General features: G+C 33.7%; 1 protein-coding gene across 5 annotated transcripts in view; it reads left to right on the forward strand.

The window, feature by feature from the left end:
- ADGRB3 (adhesion G protein-coupled receptor B3) overlaps window positions 1-26238 on the forward strand; it is a 681550-nt gene that overhangs the window by 617486 nt on the left and 37826 nt on the right. For 4 of the 5 annotated variants that reach the window (XM_074333156.1, XM_074333155.1, XM_074333152.1 and 1 more), the window contains 6 exons: window positions 7688-7838; window positions 10477-10546; window positions 13026-13092; window positions 15573-15658; window positions 21020-21118; window positions 21441-21612. In XM_074333156.1, the coding sequence (XP_074189257.1) occupies window positions 7688-7838; window positions 10477-10546; window positions 13026-13092; window positions 15573-15658; window positions 21020-21118; window positions 21441-21612 (645 nt within the window). The remainder of the gene's footprint in view (window positions 1-7687; window positions 7839-10476; window positions 10547-13025; window positions 13093-15572; window positions 15659-21019; window positions 21119-21440; window positions 21613-26238) is intronic. The other variant, XM_074333154.1, reaches the window with a different exon arrangement.

Genomic DNA, 26238 nt, shown 5'->3' on the forward strand with positions numbered 1-26238 from the left:
TTAAATGTTATAATTTTCTACATGAAGCTCTGGCACATTTTTTAAAGGTATTTGAGGTGTTTTATGTTGTTTTTTTTTATTATTATAAGCAGGACCTTTTCTTTCATCCAATAATCTTACCCTAGTGATATTGTTTTATACGTGCACTTTCTATTTTCAGTCCCTGAAAACAGTCTTTTTATTGAAGTTTTTTGTTTTTGTTACCTCTATTTATTGTCTCTTCTGACTTCCCACTTTTCCCTTTTCTTTGCTTAGCTTTGTGTTTTTTTTTATCTCCCTCTCCCCCCTCCATTGGAAGATTTTCTCAGTTTTCTGATTATCCTTGGATGCACATTCATTTATAAAAGCAACTCCCTAAAAAGGACTTGAAGCCTTACATGGGTAGATGGACTTATTGAAAGGTAGATTTGACAGTATGTTAATCAAGGATGAGCTAGAGTATGAAAAAATGTCCCCCTCTAGGGAGGAATTTTAATCTCTGGTCTGCTAACATTCTGGGAGTGGATGTGAGCGGGGAGAAATGGAGGTCCCTATAGTTTCATACATACACTGGTTATCTGCCTTGTACATCTACTCACTAATGAGACTAGTGTCTGAGTTAAAACCCAACCCATTCAATTTTCCACACTAAACCTCCCAGTTCAGTGCTGGGCTGCATTGAGTTGAGGAAGAAGCACAGAGTTCTAACTATTCTGTATATAGATTTCTCAACCAACCTCTCTCTTTTTCTGCCCCATGCAAACCTATGTCCTCCTTCTCTTTCTGCCCCTGTTCTTTCCAAGTGTTAAACCCTTCAGGTTTTCAGAGTAATGGCTCCATTACAAGCAGTATTTCCATCATCACTCGCCACATCCTATGGGTACTTAGGTTATACTTTCTCTGCCGCTATAAGTCAGTTATATGCCTTTCCTTCAACATCTGAATTTGTCAACACCTTGAGTTCACTGTTATCTACTGCCTAGTCTCTTTTTCCTGTGGCTTTCTAACTTGGTCATTTTAACATGGTTTGGGAGGAAGAGAAAAGAGAAATCAGTTATGATTAATTAGAAATTTTGTATTTTCCAATGGATATTTTTGGTGCATAGGACAATTAGTTTTGTGTGTGTGTGTGTGTGTGTGTGTGTGTGTGTGTGTGTATTTTAATTTATTGGGATGACAATTGTTAGTAAAATTACATAGATTTCAGGTGTACAATTCTGTATTACATCATCTATAAATCCCATTGTGTGTTCACCACCCAGTCAGTTCTCCTTCCAGCACCATATATTTGATCCCCCTTACCCTCATCTCCCACTCCCCACCCCCCTTACCCTCTGGTAACCACTGAACTATTGTCTGTGTCTATGAGGTTTTTTTTTCTCATTTGTTTGTCTTGATCTTTTACTGTTTTTGGTTTATATACCACATATCAGTGAAATCATATGGTTCTCTGCTTTTTCTGTCTGACTTATTTCGCTTAGCATTATACTCTCAAGATCCATCCATTTTGTCACAAATGTTCCTATGTCATCTTTTCTTACCGCCGAATAGTATTCCATTGTGTATATATACCACAACTTCTTTATCCATTCATCTATCGAAGGACATTTTGGTTGTTTCCATGTCTTGGCCACCGTAAACAAAGCTGCAGTGAACATTGGAGCACACGTGTCTTTATCTATAAGTGTTTTCAGATTTTTTGGGTAGATACCCAGGAGAGGGATTGCTGGGTCATATGGTAATTCTTTTTGTACTTTTTTGAGGAACCTCCACACTGCCTTCCATAATGGCTGGACCAGTCTGCATTCCCACCAACAGTGTGTATATTAATCTGTGTACAGAAAATATAATTTTTGTATGTTGATATTGTATCTAGCTACCTTGTTGATTCTGATTATTATTTCTGGTAGTTTAAAAATTGATCCTCTTGTATTTTCTAATAATGAGATGTATTATCTGCAATGATGGCAATGTTGTCTTTTTCTATTGCTTTTTTTTGTATTCTTCCTATAGATTTTAAGATAGTAGAGATAATGATCAACATGCTTCCTTTATTCATAACTGATGGGAATGTTTTGAATATTTCACTATTAAATATGATTTTCATCATAGGTTTTGGAAAAAAACCTTAATAAGTAACAGTGGTCTCCTCTATTCATAATTTGCAAAGAAGATTTTTAAAAATGGTAATTGAGTTTTGAACTTTGTCAAGTGTTTTCACATTTATTGATATCACATTTTTTTTATTAATACAGTAAGTTATACTGAGGTCATTTTAATGTTGAATCATCCTGCATTACTAGATACACTCTTATTTGATAGTGATTTTTGTCCTTTTACTGTATTTCTGCGTTTGATCTTTAATATTTTAACATTTATATAGGTAAGTAAAGTGCCTTATAGTTTTCTTCTTCATTTTGGTGTCAGCGTTATGCTAGCTTTATGAATTATTCAGGTACTTCTAATCTTTTCCTTTGACCTGGAAATATTTTGTAAAATTGGGAATTATATATTCCTTAAGTTTGTAAGAATTTGTAAACTTTTCTGAAAATTTTATCATTTGTGAAGGATTTTTTTATTATCTTTCAATTTTATTAATTTTTATCTCTCAGGCCAATTTGATTATTTATGTTTTTCTAGAAGAATGCCACTTCATGTAGGTTTTCAATTTTACATATATACAGTACATGCTATTCTTTTATGATACTTTTAATAGACTTTTTTATTCCTAATATTTATTTTGTCTCATTCGCCATCATTAACAAAACCAAACAAACAAACAAACAAAAATCACAGTTGCCAAAGATTTAGTTGTTTTATTGGCCTTTTTAATCAGTTTGGGTTTTACAGATTAATTATACTTTTTTTTTTATTCTTTTTTCTGTTTTGTTAATTTTGGCTTTTATCTCTATTAAATTTTTTCTTCTGATTCCTTTAAGTAGCCCATTTATTTTTATTTTCTGTTGTTTTCTAACGTTTCCCCAAAAATAAGACCTGGACAATCAGCTCTAATGTGTCTTTTGGAGCAAAATTAATTTTCCAAGCAAAAATTAATATAAGACCCGGTATTATATAATATATCATATCATATCATAGCATAGCATAGCATAGCATAGCATACCCTGTCCTATAGTAAAACAAGACTGGATTTTGTATTAATTTTTGCTCCAAAAGACACATTAGAGCTGATTGTCCAGGTAGGTCTTATTTTCGGTGCAACACGGTATGTAGGGTTATAACTCTCCTGAGTACTGTCACAGCAAAATTTCACAAGTTTTGATATATGTATTGCCTTGTTTTCTAGTTCTATATAGTTTATAATTTAGATTTTAATTTATTTTTAATTATTAATTCTTTAGATATTTTACCCCCATGGGGTACAGAATTTTAATTTTAATTTCTAATTTCATTGTGTTGTAGTTTGTGAAAATGTCCTGCATGTTATACTTTCATAATATACTCTATTTCATTTTCTATCCTAGGACTAGTTAACTTCTATAAATATTCCATTTATGTTTTAAAGAACTGTACATGCTCTGTTTCTTATATATAATATTGCAAAGAGAGATAATTAATATTGCAAAGAGAAAATCACTTTTATTGATTATTATAATATTCCATATTATTATATTTCCCCTTTTTCTGTGACTTACTGAGCTGCATGTTAAGTCTTTCATTTTAAACTTAGTTTGAAAGTTTATCCTTGTAGTTTTCTCAGTTGTCATTTTATATACTTTGAAAAATTATTAGTTTCATAGAGAAGTGTTACTTTGGAAACTTTTCTATTGCCTGCTCCTTTTATCAGTATGAAAAATTATTCTTCATCTTTTAATGCTTTTTTTCAATGTTATCACTGTGATATCTCATTTTAGCATATTAGCTTTTATTGGCGTAATTTGCTCTTTTCATCTCTTTATTCTAAATCTTTCTATGTCATTGAATTTGAGGTATGTCTCATAAATACAGTACAGGATTTTGATTTTTTTTATCCAATATAGAAGTTGTTAACTTTTAACTAGTGAATTTAAACATTTCCATTGTGATTTCTGATATTCTGATTTCTGATATTCTTTTTGTCTTCTTTGGTTTTCTTCTATTTACTATATTTCCTAGTTTGTAGTCCCTTTGCTCACCTTTACCTGGACTGATAACATATTTCTTTAGTTCTATATTTCTCTACTATTTTGCAAATATATTATTTGTTTCTACTTTTATGTGGTTACTTTCACATTAACGAAAATGCTCAAACACTTTTTTCTAATATCTGGAGTTAATCAGTATCTCTCATATTCCTGAGAACCAAAAAAAAAAAAAAAAAAAAAAGAAAGTAAAGCTTGTCATACTTAATTTCCCCAGCTCCCTTGCAACTTTCATCTATCTCCATCATAAATATTATTTTGATATTTATATCAAAGTGCCTATACTTTAAAAGTGTAGATATATATAAGTTTTAAAATAAAACTTAATTTAGACTTAATATATTATATTTCTTTTTTGTCCATTACTTCTTTTGTCTCATTCTCTCTTCCTGGATTTCTTCTTATTATCATTGGTTTATACTGTCTCGCAGCTCTTTCAGAGATAATCCTGAGGTAGTAAAGTTCAAAGTTCCTATCAATTCTAAAAATATCTTTATTTCTGCCTCTCAATTGAATAATAGTTTGGTTGGGTATAGAATTCTATCTTCAAAGTCATTTTCCCTTAGAATGTTGAAGATATTATTCTACTGTCTTCTTGAATCCTGGGTTGCTCACGTGGAGTCTGATGTCAATTTGATTCTTACTACTTTTTAAGTAATCTTTCTTTTGACTGTGACAGTTTTTAAGATTTTCTCTTTATTCTTGATGTTCACATGGTTTATCAAAGTATATCAGGGGTGGGAGGTGTTTGTATATGTTTCATCTTCTGTTTATCTTGCAGCCAGGAGGATCTTTAAAGTTCTGAAAAAGTTTCACATATTTCTTTAAATGCTGTCTTTTACCCCAATTTTCTCTATTTTTGTCCATCTGGAAGTTCTTTTAAACTGATGTTAGAACTTCTGTATCATCCATGTATCTTAAATCTCCTACTTTCCATTATCTTAATCTCTGCTCCCATTATCTAGCTTTGGGCTGTGGATCCTCTTTCGATGTGCACTCATCTGCTTTCTGTTTTACAGGCATTTCTCACAGTGTCTAGTCTGCCACAGTTTATGCTTGTTTTTCCTTTCCAGTTATTTTATGAAATGTTTTCTACTATCTCTAAGGATCTGGTGTGAAGGGTATACATGAGGGTGATAGGTATAAACAGTGCTCAGTTTTCCAATTTAAATACCTTTTCAAGTTTTGTGGTATTTGTTAACCACACTCATCAGCTGTAGAACAGGACCAGATTGGAGGTTGGCAATGTAGACAGTGAGCTGCGATGAGTCAAGACACCCAGCTGCAGATGTGTCAAGAGCAGACACACAGAGGTTAAGGGGAAGCTGTATGACTGAGGTCACGACAGCAGGGCCAGAGGTAGCAAGAATTGAACAGGTGACAAAAAAGGAACTTGTTTATATAAAAGGAGAATCAGAGTTTAAAGTTTATAAGTAGAAAAATCTCCAGTATTAAGGGGATCCAAGGGAAGGTTGGTCTTTGTGAGTTGTTGAAGTGGGAGAAGAGATCAGAGAATGTATATGCATTCCTTACGTTGAGACAGCTTACCTCCATACTTGGAACACTTTCAGGACATATATGAATATTCATCTGACCATAGTAGAATGGTATTGCCCATAGAAATGGATCTTATTTATCTAGTTACTATGCATTTGTCCACACGTGTTGTGGAAAAACAACTCTCTAGAGAGACCTGAATTATTAAAATAAATGTCAGTAGCCCAAGATTACATGTATTTCAATTTGTGTTAGAATTAACATAAGTATTAGGAAGTCCCAAAGTAACAAACATAATATAGAGAAAGCAAATTAATTGTGTGTTCTGAGATATTGAGCGTTTTATTATTTCTTATAAAATTTCATTGTATGCAGTACTTAGTATTTAACATATCAACATTTTTACATTGTTTTATATAACCCTATATTGATAGTTGAAGATGGAGAAGGGATAGCTTGCTAGCCCAAACAATTGAGACGAGACAAACTGGTGGATGGAAGTGATGTGTAAATTAGAAAGTGTAACTAGTCTTCAGATATTGAATGGAAGTTTCTTTGAAATACAGATCAGGAATGAGCAAGGTAACCAGCCTGAAGATGTTTAAACCTTAACTTGGAAAAAAAAGTTTCAATGTCTCAAGTGTAGCAGGAATCTCAATCAGTTAAAACTACTGCAATATGCATGTAAAAGAGTAAATGAATGAGGCAGAGGGTGCTAGGAATCCATGACTTTACCATACTGCAAGTTATCATCTTTGTAAGAATAAATTTAAGTAGAGTTAAGTACTACATGAAATAAGGAATCACATGCTGAGAAAGCTTATACCTTTGTTAGTACTATTTAAATGATAATTATAATCGGTTGAGCACTTGCTGTATACTTAGCATAGTGCTGCTCAACTTCAGCTTCTGTGCATTATTCCTCATCGTTAAAACAATCTGGTGAGATAAACATGGTAAAGTTCTTTTTATAGGATTAAAAGACCTGGAAAGCTAAATTAACATCTGGTGAATTTCAACAGAATAAACAAATAATACGAATAATTTGGGCTTAAATTTAAAAAAGATATTCGGCTCTAGCAGTAGATTGGCGTGGAGGTGGAGGATGGATGTTATATTTGTATTATTTTTTTTTGAGTTTTTATGATTTTTTTTCTAGTTCTATGTTTGCTCTTTTCAATTTTTGGAAACAGCAAGACTGAGACTGACAAAGGGAGAAATTGTTTAACTGGTTCTGGTTTATAAAGACTTGCATTTTAACAAGATATACACAAAGAAATTATAGCAGTAGTGAAATAAGAAGCAGCATTTACCAAGATGAAGTTGATCATCTTTGCAGACAAGTCAAAGGGACTGATGTTTGGCAAATTTACAGTGATTAAGTTGTATAAAAAAAAAATCTATGAATTCATGGCTGTGTACTGCCAGTGACTCGATTAGCTTTTTAAACTAATTTGATTAAGACACACATTCTAATGTAATAACAGAGGGTAATATATTAGGTACTTTAAGATACATAAGTTATTTTTTTTCTAGGCTATTAGCCAAACCACTTTATGCTTTGCTCTTATACCTTGAATATCACACTTGTATTAAAGCAAAGTAATTTTTTTTTTCTTTTCAGAGGCTGTTGCTATGTAATCTGAACATTGATACAAAACAGCAAAGAATTATCGGTTGAAAAGGAAGGATAAAGAATGTAGCCAAAAGAATTATGCAAGATGTCTATAACATAAATTAAACCAAAAAAAGGACCATTCCCATAATTATATTTCAAGAAAAAAAATTCAAGTAAAGCAGTGATTTTAATCTCCCTTGAGTTTAAATGTACATTCAGGCTTCTTCTCATAAAAAATTGAACACATACATGGAATTAAGGCATTTTTTTTCCTATCATAGATAATGTATACAGCATAAAGACAACACGGTTTCTAATTTCTGTAAATAATTACTCTGTCTCAGAGGAGAGGTAGGTATTTGAAGTAAGAGCAATGAGTTGGTGATTACCAATCCGCTGAAGGACAGACACATGATTCCACCATATTTAGTGTGAGTCTTTTTTGTTTCCACAGAGCATCTGTACGACCACCACTGCGTTTTTGCACTTTTTCTTCCTGGCATCGTTCTGTTGGGTTTTAACTGAGGCGTGGCAGTCATATATGGCTGTAACTGGAAAAATTAGGACACGACTTATAAGGAAACGCTTTTTGTGCCTTGGATGGGGTAAGCATGTTAATCTATCCTCCGTGCTCTTACTAAAATTACTAAACACATCATCTTGTGATTATCTCAGGATACTTTTATTTGTGTCTAATTTGATATACAGAAGTGGAAATATGTGAGGCTGGTCATTTTGTAACATTCTGTGGGCATCTGGAACTTTAAAAAGGGATAAATATTGGACGACCATGTACTAGGTTGGTGCAAAAGTAATTGTGGTTTAAAAGGTTAAAAATAATTGCAAAAATCGCAATTACTTTGGCACCAACCTAACAGCTAGTCAGTTAACAATCAACAGTGAGTGGGTCAGAGTAAGCCTGAGATATTTACAGTCCGAAAGCAAAATGTTCTCTGCTGATATGTTCTGAAAATGCAAAATATATAAAAATGTTCAGGGGCTCGAAGTCATGTACACTAGTCATGTACCTCCCACAAGAAAACTCTGAGGAATCCATTCAGAGAGTGCGCAAAACAATTAAAGACGACAGCTATTCATGTCACAGGGGAAAAGCCACTTACAGATTGAATGAAACCTCATGGATAGTCAGTTGGGTCCTCAAAGGAAAAACAGAATTGTTGACAGACTGTGAATTAATTAATTCTTTGCCTATCTTTATTATGAAACAAATCTCTCTTAAATTGCCTTGTAAAATAGACATCTTGAAGGTCTATGCATTTCATAGGCCAAATCTAATGTTTAATTAGTTAGTTAATTAGCTTAAATTAATTAAAACTAATTAGTTTAATTAATTTAAGAACTAGTTTTAGGAAAAACCCAGGATTTTGACATGTTTGCGTTTGAGTTTCAAAAGATTTGCACTAAAAACACTGTGGAATTTTGGACCAAATATACAACAAATACCTAATGTACCAGAAGACTGGAGAGTGGGATGCTTCAGGAAGCCTGAAAAATTACAAATAAGTGGACTTATTAAAATACCAGAGTAATTCATTCTGGAAAAAAAACAGGGTCAAGAACACTTAAAGATTATCTATTAGATTTCAGCAAGGATCTGTCATGTCTGACTAATGTATTCAAGGTCTTTGTCTTAATAAAATAAATGGGAAATCCTCTGAGAAATGACAGAATGTATTCAACTTATTTTTTCATAGAATTTTTGTGTGGATTTCATGTCAAACACCTTCTAAAGTTGGACTGGTATTGAATCAGGGGACACTTTTGTCGTTAATTAGTACCATAGATCCAAGAAATATAGAATTCAGGTAAAGAAGACTCTCCTTGAAGTGTAAAGAGTGGTGATTTCCGATGGTACTAGACTATCAGGAGGTCTGTGAGTGGGCAGAATAATGGCAGAGGAGTCTCATTACGGCAAAATGCAACATAGTTCATTTAGAAAAAATGTTTTTAAATCTAAATTATATGGAACGAACACTATAAACCCTTCAGCTATGACTTAGGAGAGAATTTTTGTTTTTCCTATGAACTTGTTCTAGTCAATCAAAACAGTCAACTAGTAACATGCATGAAATGCATAGAAAAGGAGGAGGAAGAGGAGGAAAAGACATTGTATATATCATATATACAATTATACATGATTTATATATATGTGGAGAGAGACAGAGATATAGACAGAGACAGACACCAGTATTTGTTAAAACAAAAACATGGTGTGTCCTCTGAGGTGCTCTCCATAGATTTTGTCATTAAACCTTGTGTCACTTGCAAAGACATGAAAAAGAACAGCAGGAAGTAGGGGAAGTGGTAGGAGGAAAGAAGATGGGTGGAGGGGATGCAGGATGATTAGATGATAAACTTTACAAGCTGAAAAGGCAGACACGATCTTCGTGGAAAGAAGCCATGACCAAAATTTAAAAAGAATTTAAACAGCATAGATTAGATTGAGCTTTTTTTTTTAACTAAGTACAGAGAGGTTCCATTGAACTTGATTCATGTAAACATAAACTAAAACATGTCAGGTCAGAATTGTTGCAGGTATGCAGGCAAGTGAATTCTAAGGGGTACTGACTAATGCATGGAGTGATACTTACCTAGGTCCAGGAAGAGAAATCGGCATATATTTTCTGACGTTGATTCAGGATTCTTAAAGGAGGATAATCATGAAGCCGCAAAATTAATTGATTAGGGCCCTTAACTCTGTTCCTACATTCTTGTTATTATAAGTAAATCATAAAAATTAAGTGATAAAATTGTTTTTTCCATCTTATAAGTACAACTTGATGTGGATCAATATGTGGCTAACTGGTCGTTCTACTTCTGTAATATTCCATCACACCAGAACACCCGTTTTGTTGTTGTTGTTGTTGTTTTTTGTTTTTGTTTTTTTGCCTGTCTGATTTTATAAGTATAACAGTCTCAACCCTTAGGGAAAAAATAACTTAAAAGATATACTAAATCTCTGTTATTAGTTTTCTTTAAACCCATGTCAAATGTAGTGGTAACCTAGCAACATCAGAGAAGTGCACTGAGTTAAAAACCCAGCTGTCACTCTCATATTTCTGTACTTGAAAGAAATTTTGTAACAGAAACATGCTGTATGAAGTGATTTATCCAAAGGTGGTTCCTCTGATTTAAGCATTTTGAATTTGTCCTAGCTTCTCTTGAGCCAGTATGTACAATGGTCATAGCTGAATGTGAAGTGTGACAATGTTTTTCTTACAGGTTTACCAGCATTAGTAGTGGCCACGTCAGTAGGCTTCACCAGGACAAAAGGATATGGCACTGATCACTAGTAAGTCCATCCACAGTGATAAATCATGTTTATAATTAAGTCATCAAGCGGCTTCATTAGTCTTGGTCAGCACTACTGATGGCTTGCGTTTTATCACTGAGTCATTAGCAATTGTAGATATCACATTAGTGAGGAGTGATGTTAGGTAGTTTAAATTGCACAGGGGAGTGATGTTAGGTAGTTTAAATGCACAAAGGGTAGGAAATAAATGCCAGGGCACTGTTCACAATCCTTGTTTCAATTTCCCATTTCTTCATAATACCAATGTACTTGAATTTTAAAATATTTCAATATGTACTTTGCATGTTCAATCTCAAACACGTTTTTTTTTTAGAACTGGATAAATCTTGACACGTTAACCTTTTAGAATGTGATTCTGATCTAAGCTTCTAATTTCATTGATGATAACATATATTGGTATCAACCAAGTTTTGTCATGTTAGTTAAAGTTTTCTTACTATGTTGGACAAATACATACTAAACCTTATAGATCCAGGGACTCAATAGATCTCAGATTAGGAATTGCCTGGGCTTTGGGAGGAAAATAAAAGGGAGAAAAAAGGGTATGGTATCAGCTCATCCTACTTATAACTGTAATACTGACAAAGTCTATGAGGCAATTTATAAATTAAGTTTATGCTTCAAATGTAAAACAATGCACTTTCATATTTACTTCATCTGTTTGTTTCAAGTTGAGGAGGCAGTTGAGAAATGGGGAGAGGGGTGTGCATCTTATTAGAAGTATAAGTTTTAAAATAAAGTGTTCTGTTTAATTGCCTTCAGGTTTGAGATAAGAATCACTGCTATACAGTCCCTCTGATGGGTTCATCCAAACTGAGAGTATGAGAGACATCACTTTACCTGCCCATCCAAAAAATTTAAAGAACTATTATCATCAGAGCCCTTGTTTTTTTATGCAATCTATGGGATGGAAAAAAAAATCTCCCTGACAGTATATGTTGTAGAGCAGTGCTTACTATAGCACTATTTCCTTTAAGCTATTACTTTTTACAATAGTAGTATGATTCCTTTGGCATACATCCAGTATTTGAAAGGTACTATATGGACAGAAGTAGGATTATGGATGATGTGGTTCCAACTTTTCAATGAGTTTACGATTAAAACCAATACAATACATTATAAAGATTAACTCACACAAAAATATAGTTGAAATTTAGTGGCAATCTCAGAGACACCAAGCTAAAGTGTTCTATCAGACTAAGAGTTTTCTCTACAAGTATTTTATTAAAAAATAGATATTAAATTGTCAACCCCAAAGTGGGAAAGTAGAATTTTATCTGTCTGCTGTTATGGTAATAAGCAGTAACTAAATGGAGACATAGAATACACACATACACATTTGTGTTATGAATGTATTGATATATGTGTGTGTACGTATATAAAATTACTAGTTTAAAAATGTTAATTAATGTATCATTTACATAGAGTAACATTTACTCTATTAGGTTTAGAATTCTGTGAGTTTTAACAACTACACAAGCCATGTAACCACCACCACCACCAATACAGAAGTGTATTGTTAAAACAAATATAGCACAGTTATTGTTAATTGTTAGTTGTGAAGGCAGCATGCTGATTCTGTGGACTGACAAGTAATACTGAAAAGGGTTATATGTCAAAAACAGGTGAATGAAGTGGTGGGCATGACCGTTTTCATCAGCAGTGATAAAACAATCCCTTATAGTTTCCTTCATTGACTCTCCTGGATTCTGATGTCCACATAAGTCACCTTGCAAAGTCAAGTGCCAAGTCCCATGCCCTCTCCATGTTCTTGTGCTGTGAGAGAAGGAATATTTTTACCTAAATGGGTTACCATGTCTCTATCAATGCAAACCTGCATCTCTTGGTGAATTTAGTAATTGAAAGAAACACAGCTGCATTGATTTTTAATCAAATGTATATCTTTAGTGAGCTTTCTGAGTACTCTGGGAAAAAAATAAAATTAGAAGGAAAAAAGCATGCAAACTATAAATTATCCATTCACCGCAATGATAGCTTTTAAATCACTTTCTCCCAAATAGCTCAAAGGCCTCAAGGAAGATCCGGTAAATGGCATGTCTAAGACTCTAAAAACACACTATTCTTGCTTAAAAGCATATTTGAAAAATTCTATCATGGATATAAAGCAGCATTTTACAGAACTTAAGCAATAATCATCTTTGTACTGAAAGTCAATATGAAAATCACACCGCTAGAGTAATTTGTCCAAAATGTTTTAACTGCCTAGAAGTAAGGCTTTGTAATAAGTTTCTTTTTCTGTGTGATGTCCATAGTATTTCTCACTCATGAACTGCTCTAATTTTAGCTTTTTCCATGTCTTCTATGAATTTTTTTTTAAATTACAAAGCTTTTGTCAGAATTCCAAGACTAAGTAATAGTCCAAGTTATCTGTATCACACCTCCGTGGTTTAACACTTATCACTAATTTTTGTTAGTTTTTATCTGATGTTATTTTCAGTTGCTGGCTCTCTCTTGAAGGAGGACTGCTCTACGCCTTTGTTGGACCTGCAGCCGCTGTTGTCCTGGTAAACACTGAAATCAACTTATTCTGTTTCTTAGCAAAAAAAAAAAAAAAAGACCACTTTGTTTCAATTAGAGTGACAATTTTGTGTTTGTTGTGTAGAAATTTTAAAGTTCAATGGATTATTGCTTAAATCTGAATATCAACTGCTATTCTGTCCTTAATTACTCTAAAATGTTCCTATTTTGAAGACTGAAGAATATTAAATGTAGGAGCATGGGATTTCTCTTACAGTAACTTCACATTTGTGAAGAAGTTTCAGTAAGTTCCAATAAATTCTTCCTCTTTCATGTATAAAATTTCATCATTTATGATCATTTCACCTTTATACTATTCTGTATGATCTCTGTAGTCATTAAGATCTCAGTCTTAAGAACCGCTGTTGCTACCAAATATCAATGAGAAAATATATGTCCCTATGCCCAAGTTACCCAATCTCAGCACTGCAGACATTTTGGTCTGGCTATTTGTTTGTTATGGGGCCATCCTGTGTATTTTAGGATGTTCAGCAGCATCCCTGGGCTCTACATACCAGTAGTATCCTCCAGTTGTAACAATCAAAAATGTCACCAGACATTTCCCAGTGTTTCCTGGGGGGAAAAAATCATCCCCAGTGGAGAACTGCTTATGTTACACATGAGGATTTTTTTTCTTTTCAGAATCACATAATAATTCCTTTATATGTTTAATTATAGGAACATGAAAGTTTCCTACCAATTTTCCTTTCTCTCTCTCCCTGAATTTATTGATTACAAACCTTTCCTGTCCAATAAATCCTTGGGAAAAAAATGTAAGGGAGTAAAGAAATGGTCTGAATTAAATACAAAGATCTATATCGCTATGCAATTAGATTTCTAATTGGAAAATTACCCTTCGGTTTCTTGAACAACTTATTCAATAAATTGGTAGCTAGTGACATCGTTCTTAATAACTCTGTGTGACTTTTTCTTCCTTAAAGTTTTCTCTCCTCTAAACTATAACAGAGAGCAGAAACTGCTAATGTTGCACAAAAGAAATAAAATCTAGGCATTAGTGTTAAAGAACAGCATTGGGACACTGAAAATATTAGATATATCTTTGTCTGCTGTATTGAATTTTTAATCAATTAAATTATTTTCCTAAGCTACTAGGTGAATATATATATATAACCCTAAAATAAAGAGATGAAGAGTATGTGTATAATTGAAAGGCCAAAGTGTGGTTTTTGGAGTAGTGATGAATTGCCTCATTAGGTTAAATTGGAGATTCATAGAATCTGTGAAATACACTTTTCCTCTTAGTTCAAATAATGAGAAGTGCGAAGATGAGTAAGTTTCTTGATTAAATGGTATCTTGTCAGGAAGCTATGAAGAGTGACACCTCCTAAAGCCTCGACTTAACTGGTGCTTTGTAACTTCCTTACACCAGCAATTAGATAGATCTCAGCTTTATAGTTCATCTGGTCAAAGTGTATTGGAGGGGAAGTGGACATTTTTCTTAACTAGTCATCCTGCTTAATTTGAGAGATTTTTGTGAAAAACTATTTCGATATCATCTTCACCATTTGCACTGGAGGGGCACCAAGAGTCTGTTGTTTGTGGAGGGTAAAGAGCAGGAAGGACCAAAGCAATATTTGTCCTTGTTTGTCTTGATTTCAGCATTGGACTGGATTCCTTTCTCAGGAAGTGCGGGTAGGTTAGAGAAGCGTGGGCGCTTGCCATAATGAGCGGCTGCAAATGGACCACAGCTACCTCTGCAGCTTTTTAACAGTTTTCCTTGAGAAAGAAAAAAGTATGTGTGATTTTATTGCAGCTGTATTTAAATCCTTTTACGTGAGAGTGAGAGAGTCTTAGAAAATGCTGAGAAGTGTTCAATATAACATATTACCAGCAGTGGAGTTAGTGTCCATCTTTTAAAGGATTTTGGTGAAATGAATAGGCTTTTATCCTTTGTGGAGAAAAGCATGGTGCATCAAAATGCTTCCCACCCTACAGGAGACACAGCCACACAGCCTGAGGCATTTAGGCATTCTGTCCTCCTTGCTGGGGGCAGTGACATATCCCTAGCCCTCTTGGAAGCCAGGGCTCCCTCTAGCCTCACGCTATGAGACTCGACATCTTTTGTCTCTGGGGCATAGGGTAAAACTCATTTAGCCAATCGATTTTATTCCGGGTGACTCAGAAAGAAGAATGCCAGATTGGCAGAGTATGGCACCATTTAAAAGTTAGGCAATGGAATGTTAATTTACTCCATGTTAACTGCAAAGCGTTGAAATCAAGGGTACTCAATGTCCTTTAAAACTTGAAAGTAACACCGCATTGTTAAAGCATTTCATGTTCCTTTATGCACTTATAAAATCCTTGCAAAGTGCTTCATATCACTATTGATGTGAGTATTTAATTCTGTGGTGGTTGTAAATTTGATAAAAAAAGGGTTTTCAGGAGAAACAGGGACCCAATTCCCTTCAATATCATTGAAAGGTCAACCTTTGTTTCTGTTTGACAGGTCAACATGGTGATTGGCATTTTGGTATTTAATAAACTTGTTTCCAGAGATGGGATCCTAGATAAAAAGCTCAAACACAGAGCCGGGTAAGCCGCCACTAGTGGATTTTAAAGGTTCTTTATCAGTGAATCCCATACTCCAATCCCAGATCATCACTGACTGTATTTGACTGCCTTGAATTTTGTTCTTGAGGCAATAGTGTGACTGATAGATTCTGCCATTCAAGTTTTCAATGTGCCATTCTTAGGTAATAGGGCCAAAATCTAAAAATAATTGAAAAGACCATTAAGAAAATCTGGGTTTGTGTATGTTGCCTGTTTGTAAAATAAGAAGATTAAATGTAAAGGCTAGACTTAAAATACTTGTCCTCAGGTGTGGATTTGCAAAGGTCTTTAGTTTCCGTTGCAAAGGGAAAGAGGGTGAATTGAACTTAATGTCAGTATGAGGCACAACTGAATTGGGACAAGCAAACCTTAGGAGGGTGAAAATACTGCGTTTTATTTAATTGTACATATCAGAAAAAGTCTTTACTGGAAATAATCTTTTACGAAACACTATTCTTGTCATATATTCTCATTCTATATGACATTTTGACTATAACTTGCTAGAGTTACTCATAATTTTCTCTTGCGCATTTTAACCATTTGTAAAATTTAGAAAAGCATTATTATAATATCACCATGTCCAATGATTTAATAACTTCCATAAGCAGATTGATAGCAGCCTTTTAAGGTTATATCATCACTTCATAATAAAAATTTGTAGAGGCTTGAATGATTAATGGCTTTGAATTTCCTTCTGTATCTTTACTTATAAAATGTTTATAGCTTTCTCCTTTCTGTTTAACTATACCTTCATTCACAACTTACCCTACAATTGTTCTAATTTCTGTAATAATTTATGGCATTATTTAATAGTCATAGTATTTGATGACCAACTGGTGAGAATTTTAGGTCCTCTGTGTTTTTATAATCTATATAATGATTTATAAGACAGTACAGGTATTTTTTTTCCCTAGTAAAAGACTAAGTTTAATGGCTTTCAATATAAAAATTTGATATCATTCATATTAAACATCAAAACCACAATGGTGTAATAGAAACATCATTGGAGGTTCCTTTCTGAGGTGGGAATCACTTTCCATTTAGAGACTTGTTTTCACTTCAGACGAGTCTCCATCCCATCTTTAAATAGGCACACTTGAAGTTGTACAGACACTGAGCTTTCTGTACCCATTTGAACTTGAGGCTTTTACACGATTACTCTTGTTAGGCTGCCACATATGTTTGGAATTGGAGTAAGAGCTTTTTCAGTTATTTCCATCCAGAATTGTGAAGTAAGAATAAATTAATCATACTGAATACCAGGTAAAAAACTCTAGTGATGTAAACTTGTATATATGTATTTGTATTTGTATTTTTTTTAATTGAGCTGTGGGGTAGTTAGTGGTTAAGATAAAGCTTTGATGTAAAAAGGGCAAAAGGAAAAAAAAAGGAAGGCCATACTCAAAATCTAGCTCCGCAATTTACTAGCTGTGTGTGTCTTTGGTCATGTTACTTAATCTTTCTGCAGCTAAGTCTTCTCACCTGTAAAATTGGGATAATAACTCTTGCCTCATAATAGAGCATATGGAGTATAATGTATTAATACATAAAGCATTCATTAAAGTATCTAGTAAATAGCAAGCCCTCCCTCAACAGATGGTAGCTATAGTTATGATGAATGAAATGATGAAGCCAGGATGGACAGGTTGTTTTCAAAGGACCATGACTTCTACAAGTCCAGCTGTTGCGATTCTACCATTCATGACATTGAGGTCAGAACAAGAGATGAGATCATCAGAATAAGTATAGTGCTGAGAATTCATTAAATTTGCAATCAATATTTTTTTCTCATTTAATTAATTTATATGTAATATCCAGTTTGATTCACATAGCTCTTTGTAAGCGGTAACATAGGTTTCGGAGAAATGACAATATTGTCCCATTATGAATTTAGAAATTACCCATTTTTATCTACATATTAACTTTAAAACCTCTATTTCCAAAAATATGATAAGAATTGCATCTGTTCCCCTGGCAAAACTGAGTCAAGCAATGGTTTTCTGGTTCAAAGGCCATTGCTTGAGAAAGAGAAATGTTGTTAAAAGCAGCATATTGGTAACTGTCCAAAGCAGAAAAGAACTATTAATAAATTAATGACCCTAGGTTTAATTTTTTTTAATCTATAACATAAAATGCTATTTTAGCTTATGTGTGTATATATAGATTGAAATATGCTTTCTATTCCAAAGTGTGATTGAAGGAAATATTTTAGAAGACATGAGTGTTTGAAGCTAATTTTATTTCACAGAGAAAGTAGTGAGGGCAGCAATGAAGACTTTAGTGAAGAACAAATAACCAGAAATAACTAAAGAAACATTGAGCAGAAAACTGATTGATTAACTTAACAATTGATCTCCCTAATTGTACATATTGACCATTTCAGGTTCTATGAATATGCATATGTATCAAGTGTTTCTTTTGAAATATTATTTAGAATCAAATGTGGTACTAAGATGGCCCTCCTCCCATTTTTTTCTATTCTTTGTTTCCTTCTTTTTATAATCAATTATTAGGAACTGCCAAGCATATAGTTTATGTTCAATAAATATTTATAAACAAATAAGTCAATGAATAATAAATACAATAGCTTGACAAGTTTTATAATACCCAAGCTATATTAAAAATTTTAATACATAAAATATATTTACCAAGGGGGAATTTATTGCAGATATCAACCCAGCTTATGTAAAATTATAATTGTAAAGAATGAAAATAAGATAAAATGGCATGTGTCTTTTTAGAACATCTCAAACAAAATATTTTCTCTCTTTTGCTGCAGTTTAACTTTCTTATCTACTACAGATTTTAAATTGCTTTACGATGTCTACCTGAAATTAAGCAGACTACTGTACCAGGATGTTGTACAAACCTCATGAGATTTTTCCAAAGGGAGGGGGGTATATTTGCTTTCTGGGAAACATTTTATAGTATTAACAAGAAACCAATCTGATAACATATTTATTTTTCTAAGATAAAGAAAATTGTGGAAGGGAACTAGAACTTGTAGACTCCAAGACCCCACAAGCTGGAGAGAGTAGTAAAATGACGCATGTTCAGATTCTAGTGCTCTAGTGGATACTGGTTACATCTGACCTTATGGGAAATTAATTTTTTCTTTTAATTGTTAGCATGTTTTGTTTTATAAATCCATAATTTCCCCTATAACAAAGAAACAAGATTTGATTTTTCATTGCAGCAACTCGATTTCGCATCTAGACTATGTCTTCTTAAGATTATATTAATTTCTATAGTGGCCATGCAAACTAGGACAAAATATTAGCTTTTTCTGGGTAACCCATCATTTTTCTGTTCCATTCCTATCTAATAATAGAATTCCAAAGGTGTCCAACCAGTTAACATCAAGCATAGTTTTCAACAGTTAGCTCTCACTAAGGAAAGTATGTGTAGTAAACTTAGTCAGTCACAAATAAATCTCAAATAAGGAGAAATGAGCATTTCAAATATGGTCTTAAAATATATTTTCAGAAAAGCCCATACTTAGATCAAACTACAGTTTTTCAAGCTAAAATACTTGTTTATATTGTGCACTAAAATTATTTTTCAGTAATCTTTGGCTTTTCAATCTTATTTTAGAGCCTAGAAGCATAGTAACCTTAAAATTGTGAAAGAGCCATGTCCATGTTTGAAGCACCAACACCGAATAGCCTTTCTTTTGTGATACAGGAACAATAAATGACTCAGGCATGCCTTTTAATATTAATCTGGTGGGACTTAAGATTGAAGACACTCAAATGAATAGCTAGAGCAGTTGAGGCTCATTCCTCTTGGTTCATCAGAATAATCTATGGAACTTTAAAAAATACAGATGCCTGGGTCCCATTTAATTAGAGTCTTTGGAGTTGGAGTTATACATCTGATGTTCAGCCACTGGGGGAATACTGGTCTAGGTAGTCATTTCGGAGTAGTTTCAAACACATTGGCATGTGCAGTGATGCATTCAGGAACCACAGTGGGTAGGCAATTGGTTACTTATTATTTTGAAAAGTTTAGACAGATGTGGTTAGTACAATGTCCAGGGTTGAATCAGTAAAGTGAATGATTTAGTATTCCCCACCCCTGTGTTGAACTCTGAAAGCTTTGCTTTTTCTCATAGGGTCTACTGATCAATCTACTTACTTAATAGCTTTAAGATTTATTATCCCATACAGGCAGTATTCACAAATCAGTGCACTTCTTTAAAAGAAACATTCTGAATTATGAGACTTAGGATTTTGCTCTGTTCTGCCACTTTTATTATACACATGGTAATGTAAGTCCACTATAATATTATTAAGGAAAAAACAGCTCATTAGGCAAACTTATATTTTAGACATAAATATCACATGGGAATGGATGAGAGAGGTACATGACAGGAAATTATTTCACGGTGTTTTGAATTTTTATTCAAGTAATTTTTTTTTTTTTTTTTTTTTTTTTTCCCCTAAGAGGATTGTATTCTAGTAAACCAGTCATTTTCAAAGGATTCTTTTCTAAAGCAAAATGTTCATGAAGTTTTTCTGGGTTATGTGACTTTGCTTCTGTGACCTAGTAGATTGAACTTGAATTATTGAATTCATATTTACCTGCAAAATCCTCTAGACTAGAACAGACCATTTAAATGCTATTAGTTGGCATCTATGGCAAAATGTTGAGGAAGAATATTTTGAACTTAATGATTATGTTAAATGTGTTTATTAAAGCAGAAAACTATCACCCTTTATATTATCAACTAATATTTCATCAAATTTCATCAGCCCCTATATTCAGATCTTCCCAAAATACAGACAGTGCATTGATTATATAAGAAATTTAAAAATATAAATCTTTTGAGACAAAGGCTACATCTTCCACAAATAACTAAGCACCTAAAATAGATATCTTCCTATATCAGACTTCTGAGATACATGTTTACATTTCAAAAGGTTTTAATTGATATTATGTGCCTTTTGCAAATGACAATGAAAATCTTTGCAGTTTGGAGTCCTCACTTGTTTGATTATCAGGGGTCTGAATAAAGGGTTTTCACTGTATGTCTACACAAACACATGCTTATGTTTAACTCAGTGTATTGGGCATCTTTGATCTGTAGACCCAAGGGCCATTTATGGTGTAAATGATGGAATTGTGCTTCGCATGCAACAAAGGCCCATATTATTGAAAGGTAAATGTTACAAAAATAATGTGTAGTATAAATGCATCTTTAAAACGATCTAGAACATTCATCTTTGATCAATATACATTTCTGCATGAAATCATATTTAAAAGCTAACTTGCAGCAGCAACCTTTTTTTTGGTGACAATTCAATATTTTGTTCTTTTTGTGGGTGTTCTGTTTGTTTGCAGTCAGATGAGTGAGCCTCATAGCGGTTTGACGCTCAAATGTGCCAAGTGTGGAGTAGTTTCAACAACAGCTTTGTCAGCCACCACCGCCAGTAATGCCATGTTAGTCCCAATCATTTACATCTTCTTGTTACAAATCTTTTACAGTGCATGTGAGAAAATGCTATGATGAAAAAAAAAAAATCATGTTTGCTAATAACTAGAGCTAAGAGCATATTTAACTATTTATAATTGGCAACTGCCTTTATGTTGTGGGATTGTCTATAAAAATAAATAAATAAAACTACCAAATGTTATCTGCTTTGTGGTTTCCAAGTTAATGTCTTGGTGCCACATAAAAGAATGCTTTGTTGAACGGGGGTTTGGTTATTGCCTGGGGTGTGACGTGCCACTTCATAAGGTTGCTTTCTCTGTCTCTTAACAGGGCGTCTCTTTGGAGCTCCTGTGTGGTGTTGCCCCTCCTGGCTCTCACGTGGATGTCTGCAGTTCTGGCCATGACAGACAAACGCTCCATATTGTTTCAAATACTTTTTGCTGTGTTTGATTCATTGCAAGGCTTTGTGATAGTCATGGTCCACTGCATTCTTCGCAGAGAGGTGAGATATGTAATTCTTATGAGAGAGAAGAATGATGCTTAGGAGAGTATTTTCCTTGTTAACAAACATGACCTTTTATTTTAATATCTTGATCTTTAGATGAAAGCTAGTCTCCTCTAAAGACAATCATTTGGGGGGTCAAATCTAAAGTTTTAAGGTGAAGTTCAAGAGGGCTCCTTGGACTCTGAAAGTGATGGATTAAAACAGCTGGGACTATGCAAGGGAAAAACATAGCCAGAGGTGCCAAGGACCAAGGAGAATAAATGCAAAAAGGGCTGTGACTTAGTCATAGGTATAGATAAATCTTTTAGAAAAATTGATGGGTAAGAGGGTAGTGTGTCATCTTTTTTTTTATTATTTATTTTTTAAATTTATTGGGGTGACAATTGTTAGTAAAATTACATAGATTTCAGGTGTACAATTCTGTATTACATGATCTATAAATCCATTGTGTGTTCACCACCCAGAGTCAGTTCTCCTTCCAGCACCATATATTTGATCCCCCTTACCCTCTTCTCCCACCCCCCACTCCCCTTACCCTCTGGTAACCACTAAACTATTGTCTGTGTCTATGAGTTTCTGTTTCTCATCTTTTTAAAAGGTATAGTTCATAAACATAATGCAGTGATATTTCTTAAACCCATTCCCTACCTTGTGCTTCTACACACAGCATATCCGCATTCTTCATACTTAACTAATTTTGTTTTAGATAGAAAATGATGAAGATTAATGAGGTTCTTTGGTCGCTATACTAAGTTGCAGTTAAGGTTATTACAGATGAATGATTTTGATATAGATGTGTGTGCTCAGAAAATACAAAAAAACGTGCACAGTAGAGCATGAGAGGCAGTAATGGTCCCCAAGAACTGCAGATCTATAATCACAGCATTTTTCCAGGTCATGGTTGAGGTTATTGTCAGCAGTGAGGGAAAGAAGTGATCCTTTATAAGTGGAGACACTAACTTGCACCAAATCCACTCAGAACAGTGATAGATTTCAGACGTGAGTTGTTTAGGGATAGAATATTTTTTCCAACCAGTGCCAAAATTATTCTGAGTGTTTGCAAGCACTGACACAGTATTTACGAGGTTTATGAGTCATTTTAGCATTTACTCTAGGGATGGTGGCAACTAAAACACAGTGACACAGTGACTTGCTAATAATTTTGAGAAAACGGTCTATGCTGTCATTTTGCATTACCTCTCTAGTATGAGAACTTTATTATGATGTGCATATTACAAAAAGCCACATGTGTATATAAATATACACCACATAGCTTTTACAGTGATGTGTGAAGGTAACCAAAGGTTTTTATCTCATTTGCCAGATGGGAAGAACAATATCTCTGAGCTACTTTAGTATGATACAGATGTCAGCAATAAACCCACATGTGTATTCTAAGACCATTATATGATGGAAAACAATGAAAACAGAAGAATAGTGATTTCACATTGCAAAGGGAGGGTATTTCATCATTTAAAAAATCGGATTTAGTTCACAGTTGCCAAGCCTTATTATTCCCTCATCACAAATTTCTACCTAGAATATCAGTATTAAAAATCTTCCAAGTATCAATTTCTTTATAGACCAAAGTTAAGCAAAAGTTAAAAGGGAGTTGAATAATTTAGGGTTCTGTTGTTCTCCAACTGCAACTATCTTGTGAGTCTTTTGTATTATCTCTAATATGTTTATGTAACAATTGTTCAGAGTAGACACATATGTATTTTTGATTGATGATCAAGGATGAACAGTGCTGGTTTAAGCAAGATTCATGATGTAGTTGCGTGAAATTTTCAAAAGACGTGATACTTTAGATGTTAAAGAGGAGAAAAGTATCCCATCTCTATGTAAGCCTCTTTTTTTCTTCAGAAATGAACTTTTTAGATAGCCTTAGGTTGTGATAAAAATATTCAGGTTTTAAGGGGACAGATATTTTGATGGCTTATTATCAAATTTTTGCTGCTTACATAAAGAAAAATATTTGGCACAAAAATTTATTTCCATTAGAAATTTTTTTATACTTGCTGATGGGAATAGTAACTGTCAAAACATTATTTAAGGATAATTAAATTAAATCATATAATAAACCGTTCTACTAAAATGGGTATCTGTAAATGTGTTTCCTGTATTGATAGGGAATAAGAATATGGTTATTGGCCCTGTTATCATTGCATTTTCAATAATTAGCTTAAACTGAATAATTTTATAATTGATAAATTCATAGCAGAGTGTCATAACTATCTATCATTCCAACACTACCATGAAAAATTGCATGTCCAATATTCTTACATTGACCCTTAAAAATACCTGTAGCATTCCTGTAAATACACAGCCGATTTCAGTTACAGGGAGGATCTCTTTCAGAACTCCTCAAAGGAAATTGTTACTGAAAAACCGAAAAAACACGAAAGAATCTTATTTAAATTTTGTAAATCCCAAGGACCACATAGTAAGGAGGCCTCTGTGTTCACACAAGTTCTTTTTGACCTTCTAAATGTACATTGCCTGCTACTACCGAGGGGTCTAGCTCATATGATCTGTGATCACACTGCCCTAGCATTCACCACAGCCCAGGAGAAAAGACGCCTCTGCTCATGCCCTTGGTGTCTCCTGTGAACAAAACATTCCATAAAAATATACCAAAGCAAATGGACTAAAGAGCTACCTGTAGAGTATTGGGAAAAGACTTATATCTATTAATCTATGTAATAATCCCATAGGCGATCTCACAGTTTTATCTCTACTGCTTTTTTTCCCCTTTAAAAGATTGTCTTCACAATGACTCAAGATAATCCATATGGATTTTTCTTCCTTAAAAGTGTATAAGCAATGTAAAAACTATTTCCTTCAGTTGAGAGAATGGAAAACAGATATACATATTTCTATTTCTATGTATTGTTGATACACACTAACATAATTTGGTTGTTTTTAGTCTTTATTGATTGTTTCAATATGAATTCAACAGGCTTTCTCCGTATTTACTTTTGCAATCTTCCTATGAAGGAGTTAGATACACACAAGGGAGGACTATAACCTTGTAATTTAAGAAGGAGAAAAGAAATGAAATACTATAACTGTGCTATTTTCAGAATGATGTGTATGGGCTTAATTTATTTAAAAAGTGCCTTTGTTCTTAGAGGGTCCAATTTTATAACCGAAATCATGTCAAGTCAAGCAGGAAGGGAGAAATGATCACTCTGGTACTGTCAACTCAGTTATATTCCACTTTCAAAAAAGAAAAATTTTTAAAAAGCAAATTGATTATTTGCATAGCAATTGGTTGTGACCTCCAGAGCTGACATCTTAATAATTAAACTTCATAAAATTTGTATTTTTTAAAATACAATTTCTTCTTCTGGAAAACCTTTCTCTTTTAAATTGCTTTAGTATATAGCTGCCTCTGACAAAAGAGAGAAAGAGGCAATAAGAATATATATTTTTTTAATTAAACCATCTGATTTATCACAACACACTACTTTCAGCAACAAAACCTAGATCTTAAAAACTAAGAAGTATAATACTTAGTTAGACAGAATATAATAGGAAAAATATAGATGCTTCCTCCTTTGATCAGTCATTTCTTGATTAGAATTTATTTGCATTCAGCACTTAATGATATCTATTTACTATTTTCCACACTGCTATGGAAATTCAAACTACACATGAGTTATGGAATCTTTGAAATAGTTACTGTTGCTAGGAAACCACTTTCCTGGTGCCTGCACATTCTTCTCATCTCCCCCGTCTCTGTCTGTGCCAGGCTCTAAGACAATCTTACAGCTTGATGTCAGAGGGGGGAAATAACAAGATTGTGATACAATATAAGCTACAGTAAACCCTTTCACTAGATGGATGGAAAAAAGGAAAGTGCTTAAATGGATAATTTTGTTGTATCAGTCTTTTAGGATCCTGTGGCTATTCCATAGCGTGGGTTGCAAGGCAAGCTCTTTTCTCTTTACCCAGTGCTGGCAGGAGGTCTAGGCTGCACCAGATGAGGCCCCAGAATCTTCATCCAAACCCATGAAGCAATTTTTGTAGCAAAATGCTTAAAATAAATATGAGCAGATTTCTTTTTCTTTCTCTTTCTTCCACTCCCCTCTACCTTTTCTTTCTTCTCTCTCTTTTTTTTTTTTTTTGCTGATTTCCCATTTAGTCTTATTATTTGCCTAAAGAGTGCAGATAAACAAAATGATTTACAAACACATGAGAGTAAATTATAAATCAGACAAGCATCCCTGCCTATCGAATCTAAAACCAATGTTCTCCACAAAAAAAAAAAAAAGTTTTTAAAAAAATGAAGCCAGTAATGGTGAAATAACTAGATAGCAATTTGAAAAGAGTTCATATAATCTAGTTCAGATGGAGAATTGCATGTATCGCCAAGCTTAACTATTTACAAGGAAATTAGGTGTGACTTTTTACTATGGAAGGGTTTATTTGTTCCCTCCCTTAGTGAGGGGTAGTCAGGGCTTTCAGTTGGTCTTTGAAGATGAAAGAGTACATGATAGGAGATTTCAGAACTTATCAGGTCCTCAGGGGAAAATGAAGTTGGAGTTTTAAGCAACTGAAAGTTTCAAGTAGAGGAAGATGGAAAGAGGTTACTAGACATATGGTTTCCATAGAATG

The sequence above is a fragment of the Rhinolophus sinicus genome, linkage group LG05, assembly GCF_036562045.2.
Source record: "Rhinolophus sinicus isolate RSC01 linkage group LG05, ASM3656204v1, whole genome shotgun sequence".
NCBI classification, from domain to species: domain Eukaryota; kingdom Metazoa; phylum Chordata; class Mammalia; order Chiroptera; family Rhinolophidae; genus Rhinolophus; species Rhinolophus sinicus.